This window comes from Miscanthus floridulus, chromosome 8, assembly GCF_019320115.1.
Source record: "Miscanthus floridulus cultivar M001 chromosome 8, ASM1932011v1, whole genome shotgun sequence".
Lineage (NCBI taxonomy): Eukaryota > Viridiplantae > Streptophyta > Magnoliopsida > Poales > Poaceae > Miscanthus > Miscanthus floridulus.
Genome location: NC_089587.1, coordinates 71,497,450 through 71,508,347, shown reverse-complemented (window position 1 = coordinate 71,508,347; position 10,898 = coordinate 71,497,450). Strand labels below are relative to the sequence as shown.

The following is a 10,898-nucleotide window of genomic DNA, read 5'->3' as shown; positions in this document are numbered from 1 at the left end:
TTATTAATTAAGGAATACAAATTTTCTGGATTCCAACAGGAATGAACGAGTACAATCAAACAACACAGAGCCACAGTCCTTAGTCCAAATTCCACTTGAAGAATAATAAACAAAGTTAACTTACGAAAACAAGAGACAAGGCTTAGGCCTCTATTCTATTCTAAATTTTCCATCTAAACTTGTTGAAGAATTCCATTGCCAAAGTTGCTGCCCTCTTCTAGTGATATTCTCTCTTTCTCTTTAGACAGCTGCGGCAAGTGTCTGATTCAATTGTTAATATTTGGCTTAAAGTTAAACATGTACATTAATGCTTAATTACCTTATAAGATCATCGTTTTAATAATTTATTATGTTAACATTTCTTGACTATTTACATAGTATATATGGCCATTAATTGGATGAGATGCCATAGAGAGAGTCGTCGTCGCTACGATAGGAACACGGCTCCTGGGCTGCAGTAAGCTTGGTAATCATGTCCTTCAAAACAGACGGGCAGCTTGTGCTCAGATGCTCGAGGCCGTCGGTCTTGACGAACTCTCTGAGATTTGCTGGATCCTCGAGGAATCTCAGGCAGGCCTCCTTAAGCCCAAGGCAATGGTGCTCCACGGCGAACGCCAGGATGACCGCCACTGTTGTCACATCCACAAGCTTGGATAGCCTGTCTTCACAAACCAGCCTCAGCCTTTCCATTTGATACCTATTCGCCGCCGCGACCAGGTCCGGGAGCATCGCCGCCGCCTTCTCTGGCGGCAACGAGTCGGTGTACATGTAGTGGAGAAACGCCTCGAAGTCCTGCGCCTCCATGTCATCGATCTGTACTACAGTGACTGCTGCGCCGTTGTTGTTGTTGGTCGTCGTCTTCAGGCTGCTGGAGAGGGAGAGCTCGGCGTGGAACACCGGTGATCGGGCCATGAGCACACCCCTGTGCGCCGCGAACGTCCTGGTGTCCACCTGGTGTCGGAAATAAGTGCCTAATATACATTCCAGATTTTGTTTGGAGGAAAAACTCATAGATAAAAAATGATGCAAGCACATAACATAAGTAAACAGGCAACATACTGACTAGAACAGGATTGCGCAAGGAAATTACTTAATGATCCCGCGCAAAACGTAGTCGAACGTGTTGAAGTAGATGTTGCAGATCACCAAGCGGTCGCGTGTAGACGCTGCCCAAAAACCTGATTGCCGCCCCATGCAGGAGTCTCGCGGCAGTGGTTTCGGAGATCCCGCTCTCTTCAAGTCCGGTGCACGCCGAACTCAAAGGTCGACCAGGCGCAGCAGCGAGAAGCTCAGCACAGCGAGTGGGAAGGTGAGCGTGTAAATCCGTGCCCTTCAACCAGGACGTCTCCTGGTTTTATAGGCCTTCATAGTGCATCAATTCCCTTCATCAAGCAGTAAAAACTGCCCAATTTAATGACAGAAAATGCTGCAATCAAACAGCAGAAACTAACACACCTTATTACTGTTTAAAACGGCAGTTTCAATCACATTGAAGTGCCATTACGCTCAGCATAAAAAATAGAAACTGCACAAATAATAGCCTGCTGTACACGTACGCGTCGCGCTCGTCGCAAGTCACAAGTCACGCGATTTTTCACGTGAAAAATGCGCGCGAGCTGCGCGTGCATGTAGCAACAGTCTCATTCTCTCTCATTTTCACCTATTTTGCATAGAGAGGAGACTCCCATATTTAAGCAAGGCAACCTCTCCTTGAATTAGCAATATGGGACTATAGGTTGTGCATGCTTTGGAATTTTTAGATTAGGCCAAACATGGGCCTAAATCCAATAATCCTCCACCAATTCCAAAGCTGCTGTACTGAACATTCTTTATATATACTTGATTTTCAGTATAAGTCCCGTACGGGTTGAACTTACACCTAGATCAACCAGGTCCATCTTCCAGCAGCTTGTGAATGGACTAAGCCTTGAATTCATAGCTTTTTGGTGTCAGATTTCTCTTGAAGATCCAACTGGTACTAGGCTGCAAGAACGCCAAGTCCAAACGGAGCTTTTAAAGGTCTTGCTCCTCGATCTTCTCATGAGCTTTCCAAAGAGTACCCCACTCTTATGAACTGCGACCTAACAGTTTAGCTCACATATGTGTATTCATTTTAGGTATCCTATAGGACGATACCTTTTCCATCGGTGGACACTAGAATACATTAAAGCATAATAGCCAGCCTTCTATACAGAAGACAGTACATTTCATGGAACATGGGTAATTTCTCCAGATTTCTTGCAAGCAATCGGCAACAGGCAATGCGTGTAAAAGAGCTACATACGAAACATCACTTATGCAAGCTTCCTAAACCACATAACCTCTGCAATCCTTTATTCCTGGCTTCGATAACCCTGGTTCTCGACTTCTCGTTACGCCAATTTCAACTTGGGAATTCAGCTAAGGCGGATGCCTTCTTATCAGTGGTTCAAGCAAGGCACAAGTCATCATAAAACTCTTTGGGAGGTTTGTTATGTCATTTTTTTCTCTCTAATGCCCTGCTGAGGACATCCGTCTAGGCGTGTCCATCCGAACGCCCCGTTTTTGGGCCTGCGCAGCTACTGGGCCCAACAGGCTATGGGTCTGCTCCATCTACGCACTCTCGTCCATCTCTACACAGCGACAGCCGACAGAAACCCCCCCAACTCAATCTGGGCGTTCGGTTAATCGAAACCGATCGGTTCGGTTCTTCGGTTCTTCAGCTAATTCGGTTACCTGAGAAGAAGGGACCGATCGGTTACTTTGAAAATGCAGAACCGAGGAATTTTGGTTTCGGTTAATTCGGTTCGGTTTCAGTTCTAACCGATGGAACCGAATTTTTTAGGAACCAAGAAACAACCCATTCAATTGCGAATTTCGGCAGCATTTTGCCTCATTTTTATACAGTCAAAAAGGACAATTTAAACAGCAATGCAGCATAAAACAATAGTACAACACATATATATTATTGTTCTCTCAAATATTCAAGTATAGAGCAATATTCAAGCCTGCAGTAAAAAACAAGAGGTCCAACAGCTTAGTTCGGTTATTTCAGGTCAATTCGGTTAACCGAGTGCTGGAGCCGAATTAACCGTAATAATTTTGGTTCCTGGGAACCTGGAACCGAACCTGGGACCGAATATTTCGGTTTCGGTTCGGTTCTCGGTTCTCAGTTTTTTGTGCCCAGGCTTACCCCCCAACTCCCCACACACTTCGCTCGTCACGGCTCACTATATCAAATGGATGTGAAAAATGCATTCTTAAATGACTTTATTAATGAACTAGTCTATGTTGATCAACCTCCCGGGTTTGAAGACCCTAGATATCCTAATCATGTTTATAGGTTATCCAAGGCACTATATGGGCTTAAGCAAGCCCCAAGAGCTTGGTATGAGCGCCTTCAGGATTTTCTTATTGAGAAGGGCTTCACCATTGGGAAGGTCGACACCACACTATTCACCAAGAAGCTTGATGGGCATATCTTCATTTGTCAAGTATATGTTGATGATATCATCTTTGGATCATCAAATGAAGACTCATGCAAAGAATTTGGTGAATTGATGTCTAAGGAGTTTAAGATGTCAATGATTGGTGAGCTTACATTCTTTCTTGGTTTTCAAGTCAAGCAAATGAAAGAAGGCATCTTCATCTCTAAATAGAATACACAAAAGATCTTCTCAAGAGATTCAAGATGGATGAATGTAAGCCAATCAAGACCCCAATGCCTACCAATGGATATCTCGACCTAGATGAGGGAGGTAACTCGGTTGATTAAACTCTCTACCGTTCTATGATTGGTAGCTTGTTATATTTAACCGCATCTAGGCCCGACATCATATTTAGTGTGTGTATGTGTGCTAGGTTTCAAGCTAGTCCTAAGGAAACACATTTAATTGCCGTAAAAAGAATCCTTAGGTATCTTAAGCACACGCCAAGCATTGGTCTTTGGTATCCCAAAGGAGCTTTATTTGAATTAATTGGCTATTCCGATTCGGATTACGCCGGATGCAAAGTTGATAGAAAGAGTACATCCGGAGGGTGCCATTTGCTTGGTAGATCACTTGTGTCTTGGTCCTCCAAGAAACAAAATAGTGTGGCTTTGTCCACCGCCGAAGCAGAATACATTGCCGCGGGTGCTTGTTGTGCACAAATATTATACATGAAACAAACTTTACTAGACTATGGAGTAGTTCTAGAGAAAGTACTTCTTTTGTGCGACAATGAAAGTGCGGTAAAACTTACAAATAATTCGGTTCAACACTCTCGCACCAAGCATATAGATATCCGCCATCACTTTCTAAGAGATCATGTAGCTAAAAATGATATATCACTAGAAGGTGTAAGATCCGAAGATCAATTAGCGGATATCTTCACTAAACCGCTAGATGAGGCTACATTTTGTAGATTGCGGAATGAGCTCAATGTACTTGATTTTAGTAACTTCACTAAAAATTAAGCTTGTGTTGTCCCTTGCATTCATTGTAATATACAACACGTTTAATTTGTGGCAATGCATATAGGGCTTGTCTAACATGGTTAAGATAACCGCCGAAAAGCGTGTGAAGAAGCTTAACCTTGGATCAAACTTGACAAGCAACTAGATTTACTTACAAGTATTACATATGCATGAATGTTGTTTTGTCGTTTTGTTCCATTTGCCCTCTTGTTGCCTATTTTCTTAAAAAGAATTATAGCATAAGGCAAAATATTTTGAAAAATATGAGGGTTTGAGAGAGGTCACTCACATCAGTCCCAGTTGGTGTTTATTTGGATCTTATTCAAGTTGGGACTTGATTGGGAACAGGCAGCGCGAAGGAAGGTTGAAGGTTTGCTGGAAAAGGAGCACCGGACGCTGCTGTCCAGCGTCCGGTCAGTTCACAGGAGGTGAACTGCTACTGAAGGAGTGACCAGACGCTGCGTCTGTGCGTCCGGTCAGGAAGGGTTCAGCGTCCGGTCGATCAAGGAAGGACTAGCAGTACTGACCGGACCCTGCCCGCATCCGGTCATGGACCACCGGATGCGTCCGGTCCTGATTCCAGAGGTTTTGGACCTCTCTGGAATCGACCGGACGCTGGGTGGTAGCGTCCGGTCGCTACCACTGGAGCGTCCGGTCAGTGGATCTCGCGCGTTTTCAGGACTCCTTTCTCCGATTCCTTTTCTGTCGCGTGTGGGGAATTATTTAACAGCAAGACCGTACCCCTGTTCGACCTCAACCCGCCGTGACCTAGCCCAAGCCACCACCGCAGCCTAGCCGCGCGCCACCTACGCCAGTCACCTCGCGCTCGTGCCGCCGTGCCCTTGCCTCGCCACGCCACCGCGCTCAGCCCCCGCTCGTTAGCCGCGCTCTAGCCGAGCCCTTAGCCGAGCTACGAGCCCCGTCCTCGCGCGCCACCACCGGCCCGTTGCAGCCACGCGCCGCCATCCCACGCGCCACCGCGCCTGCTCAGCACCACGCCGTGCTCCAGCCTCCTCGTGCCTAAGCTCGCCGCTCCACCATCGCCAAGGCTGCCGGTCTTCACGCCGAAGTGCCCTAGCCTTACCATCCCCTTGATTGGTAAGGCAAGCTTTATTTTTCAATCTTGATCTATTCATTGGTGACCTAGATCGATTTGTTGTCTCTGATTCTCCATTACATTAAGGACATTTACCCTAACCCTAGCCCGGTTCCGAGGATCCCCCGCGTGACATCTTATCTATTCTCGGTTTGCGGATCGTCAGGTAGAAAGCCATACGATTCAAATTCGCATCTACATTGCTTTCTCTATTAGGGTTTCGCGTCTATTAGACATATGGTATTTATTTATATATCCATCTATTCTATCGTGCAGCGAGTCGGTTCTGTTGTGTTTCGTCTAGCAGTTGGCAGTCAACTCAGAGCCAAGCTCACGAGTAAGGATCGAGGCCAAGCCTCGAAAGTGGCAGTTTGACAGTTGATCTTCATTAGCGACAGTTCACCATCTTATCAGTTCAGATGGCTCGCACCAAGAATGTTGGTGGTGGCCCATGTGATGATGATCGGAGGCCCCCGCCTCACCAGCCAGCCAGATCTAAAGGCAAGTCAACCAAGCAGGTAACATCCAAGAAGCGAAAGTACCCCGACGTAGAGACAGCGAGAGCAGCAGCTGTTGTGAAGGCCGCAGAGCGTGCCGAGAGAGGTGGTACCCACAGCGGAGTTGTCATTGCAGATCAGCCAGTTTCACCCGCAGTCAGAACTGTGATCGAGGATGTTGAGCGTCGTCACGGTAGTCTAGCTGGGACTGCCACGCTTGTAGGACGACGGGTTGCCATTGAGGAGGGTCCGTCAGCACAGCAGCAGCCCCCACCAGCAGAGCCTCAGCCAGCCCAGGAGACTCAGGAGGGTCAGGAGATCGAGCCGGCACCTTAGCTACGCCGCTCAAGTCGTACCAGTGCTACAGTTCCACCGAGGCCAGTTACACAGCGTAGGGGTTCACACCCTCTGCCCAGACCTCAGGGTCCACCTCCAGTGGTTCACCTCGACTTGAGGGCCGCTACAGCCAGGCAGGTTCAACAGCTACGGTTTGTTGAGTTTGAGGTTTGGTTTCCTCTGAGGAGAGATGAGAGAGCAGTTGAGGGGTTCTACACGCCACTGTAGGAGGATTTCTACAATGCATATCTTAACAGTGAGGTAGTGTTCAGATCATAGAGGGTCTGTCAGATAGAGTCCATTGTGGCAGCAGCCGGAGAGAGCATTCGGCAATACTTGTCATATTTGCCAGGACTGACAGATTTGATTGGACGGACGGGCATATATGTACCTTCTTGGGTTCATCAGTTTTATGCCTCGCTCTACATCGATCCTCATCATAGATTCATTCACTTTGCTTTCAAAGGCAAAGACTACAGAGTGGCTAGTGGCAGAGCCAGGGAGATACTAAGACTACAGGAGCAGCCTGTAAAGATGCATGAGGTTTGCTATGGACAGCAGGAGCCTCCCAGGCGTCCTCATGGAGGGCAGGTGCCCCCTACAGATTTAGTGCGGCATTGCTTCAAGGAGCCATTTGGAGAGGGGTCGAGCAGGAACCCCAGTGACTTGACTCCTACAGTGAGGATACTAGAGGCCATCATCAGGAGGACACTGCTTCCTAGGTTGGGATACAGGGAGGGCCTGACTCGCTTACAGCTCTGGCTTCTCAATGCCATCATGCAGATGACAATATTTGACATCTGGGACCTCTTTCTTTCAGAGATGGAGGATACTATAGCTGAGGGATTCAAGGGTCGCAGGTAGCTTCCCTATGCTCACTGGATCACGTTCCTCATCCACAGAGTTGTGCTTGATAAGCCCCCTGGCATGATGGATGAGTATACAGGTGCCACTACAGAGTTCCCAGCCTACAACCTATCACAAAGGATCAGACACACCACTCCTCAAGCACCCAGATAGCCTAGCCGTCGTCCTGACGTGCCAGAGTCCGCAGCTCAGCAGGATGAGATCATCAGAGGGATTGCAGCCACTGAGGAGGAGGAGCTAGAGGCACAGCAGGAGTTGAGCGAGTATAGTGACAGCTCCGACAATGACTACCAGCCTATACCTCAGATGCCTCCACGCAGACATGATGCAGAGGCCGGTAACTCCAGTTCTGCACCACCTGCTCCGCAGACAGACCCTGCTCTCATAGCTATTCTTGAGCGGATGCAGCAGGATCAGACACGACAGGCACAGGAGACAGCTACCAACTTTGCACAGTTTCAGGCTCGTCAGGACGAGTTTCAGCGGCAGCAGCAGCTCCTTCAGCACCAGCAGTTACTTATGCAGCAGCAGCTCATGGGATTCATGCAGCATGTAGTGACAGCCATTGGGATCCCACTGCCACAGACTTCGCCCCAGCTTGCATAGCCTCCTACCACTTCGATGACTCTAGCAGTACAGCCCATTGGGCTCCAGAGTTAGGGACAGCCTCCAGCTCAGTTTACTTCACCTCCTGTACAGGTGTCCCAGTGGTTAGCCTCACCTGGTGTAGCCCCGCAGTTCACTCCTTATCACATGGGTTTCTCACCAGAGCAGTCTTCCTCGCTATTCGTGCCTGACACGTCAGTCTCCAGGAGTCTTGGAGCATCTTTCAGCGAGTTGACCGGCATGCCTACTCCACCTCACATGCATACTACCGGTCCATCTGCAGCAGCTCTAGCTATCATGACTACTTAGAGGCTCCCCTCGTCTATCGTCTCGTCAGATCCTACGACAGACATACTTGCAGCTTCACAGGTAGCACCAGCCCCAGCTCAGACCCAGACCGCTTCAGCGACACTTCCTGCTTCAGAGGGTCAGTTAGTTCAGAGCTCAGGGTCCGATGATGATGGCGCCCAGTTCCATCTTGCTCCACGTACTTCAGCGCCCGACTCGTCCGCTGCAGCCCCGCCGACCGACCCTTAGGTTTTGGTGTTTGACGCCAAAGGGGGAGAGGGTTTGAGTATGTAGACTTAGGGGGAGCGAGTTTTAGGGGGAGCTAGTTATCTAGTATTAGCTTATTATATACATTTGGAGTTTTTATTTGTGTGATACACTATTACTTATGCATTCGTGTGTTTACTTTCATGCATACTATTATATATATGTGATAGTGCTATCTACGTAATTGTGATATTTGACATGTGTGATTTCTACTTTGCATTATCTATATGTCATATCACTTGTGTAATGCTCATTTGCCTTTTGCTTCCGCGTTTATACTTCGAAGCAAATGAGCTTTGTTATTTGTACTCATGCTTAATTCATATCCTTTGAGTACATTGTGTTGGCTTGGGTCATATAAGCTTGACTAACTCTTTTGTTCTTATTGACAAAAGCTTATATGAACCAAGCCCGTCAAAAACCTCACTCCACAACATACTCGAGGTAGTATTGTCATCAATCACCAAAAAGGAGGAGATTGAAAGCATCTAGGCCCCTAGTTGGATTTCGGTGATTAATGTCAATACAAGATTACTATGACTAACGTGTGTTTTGCAGAGACAATTAAGTTAAGTCATGGTAATGGAGATCGATTAGGCAATCGAAGTTGTCATGCCCCTACGATGGAAATCGTTTTGGTTTTCAAAGGATGGACGACAAGGTTAAGGATAACTAGTTCTAAGTGTCGATTGGAGTTGGAGAGACACTTAGAGTAGTTTAGGACTTTGTTTTTCCTTTGGCCATACTATGAAGGGGGGTATGAACGGGTAGCTTGACCTAGTTGAGTCTAGTGAGTTAGGTGTGGTGCACACTTGTTTAAACTAGCTCTAGGTAGCTCCTATGAATGTCCAAGATCCTATGGAGCAAACTTCATTCACATATGTTCGAATGTTGGAAGTGAATGGAGGGTCAAACACTGACCGGACGCTGGCTCCGGTGCGACCGGACGCTGGCCGCAGGGTCCGGTCAGTTCATTTGACCGTGAAGAATAAGTCTGGAGTGACCGGACGCTGGAAGGTCATGTGACCGGACGCTGAGGGTTAGCGTCCGGTCGACTCCAGTAAGGGTCCAGACTTGGAAAAGAGTGACCGGACGCGTCCGGTCAGTGGTGACCGGACCCTGAGTATCTAGCGTCCGGTCGTTTACAGTAAGCATCCAAGAGCGACCGGACGCGTCCGGTCGGTACTGACCGGACCCTGACAGCGTCCGGTCATCATTTGAAAACTGTTCGCGGGTTGAACTGACCGGAGCATCCGGTCAAAACGATCGGAGCGTCCGGTCATCCCGCAGAAGCTCATAACGGTTCGTTTTTCAGGCTGCCTTATAAATAGAGGCTCCACTCATGAGTGGAGTAACTTTTGCTCATTCCAACAGCTGAGAAACACGTTTGTGAGTGCCAAGAAGAGCAAGGTCCTAGTGAGGTGTTTGTGATTTGAGAATCCAAGAGAGTAGCCTCACTAGCAAATCAAGAGTAGCAAAGTGTGCATCCATCTTCTCATTAGGCTTCGCGTGGTCAAGTGAGAGTTCGTGCTTATTACTCTTGGTGATCGCCATCACCTAGACGGCTTGGTGGTGATCGGGAGTTTGGTGTTCACCCGACGGAGCTTGTGGGTGACCCAACTCAAGTTGTGAGCGGCTTTGGGTGATTCGCCGCGACGGAGTGTCAAAAAATCAACCCGTAGAGAGCACTTGATCCTTGCGCGGATCAAGGAGGAGCTACACCCTTGCGCGGGTGCTCCAACGAGGACTAGTGGGGAGTGGCGACTCTCCGATACCTCGGCAAAACATCGCCGCGTTCCTTTCTCTCTCTATTTACTTTGAGCACTTACTTTGAGTATTTAATTTGAGCAATTCAATACTTGTTTTATATCCATAGAATTGCTTGCTAGAGTAAGTTTGGAACATAGGTTGCGAGGTTGTTATGCATTAGTTTGATATAAACACTTTTCTAGGCACAAGGGGTTAATTGGGCTATCCGTAGGATTTGATTAGTGCAAGAGAATTTAGAATTAGCCCAATTCACTTCCCTCTTGGGCATCTTGATCCTTTCAGCTGGCAGACAGCAGGCTGCCGTAGGGCTTCGGCTCCTACCTAGTGCGGCGTGCCTCGCCCTCTCCTCTGCTCTCCCTCCCCAACCGGCCCTACCCTCCATCTCGCCTCGGCGTTGGCATTAGTGTTGGGGTGAGGGTCATCGAGGGTGCAGCATGCGTTCGGACGCAGGCGTTGGTGTGGGATGGGTTGCGGGGCGCGGGGGCATGGGATGCGATGTGGGCGCAGGTGCTGAAGCAGCGTTCGGACGAGTCCTATGGCTGGACGTCCATATGCTAGCCCTTCCCACCTCATGGCCTGAATCATCTAAGATGATTTTTTAGGTATGGAAAGAGAGGAAAACTTAATAGCTGGACGAATACTTTTGACTAGAAGTGTGGAAATACTCGGGCACCGAAACGAAACCGCGAACTGCATTGTGGTGTCGGAGTGGGTAGTTTTTTTTTTTTTTTTTTTT

The 10,898-nt window shown here is 48.0% G+C and overlaps 1 protein-coding gene across 1 annotated transcript; it reads right to left on the bottom strand.

The window, feature by feature from the left end:
• Positions 1-390: 390 nt before the first annotated feature.
• Positions 391-1,194, bottom strand: LOC136469358 (BTB/POZ and MATH domain-containing protein 1-like). Its single transcript, XM_066467579.1, has 2 exons — positions 1,111-1,194; positions 391-951 (listed from the first exon to the last, which is right to left on the bottom strand). Exons 1-2 carry the CDS (start codon positions 1,192-1,194, stop codon positions 391-393), a joined length of 645 nt encoding a protein of 214 aa, XP_066323676.1.
• Positions 1,195-10,898: the final 9,704 nt, after the last annotated feature.

Bases quoted from the DNA above. Each gene is read 5' to 3' on its own strand.
- LOC136469358 (XM_066467579.1), bottom strand. From the start codon at position 1,194: ATGGGGCGGCAATCAGGTTTTTGGGCAGCGTCTACACGCGACCGCTTG. The intron at 952-1,110 runs GTTTTGCGCGGG...TTCCGACACCAG, and splicing joins ACTTCAACACGTTCGACTAC to GTGGACACCAGGACGTTCGC.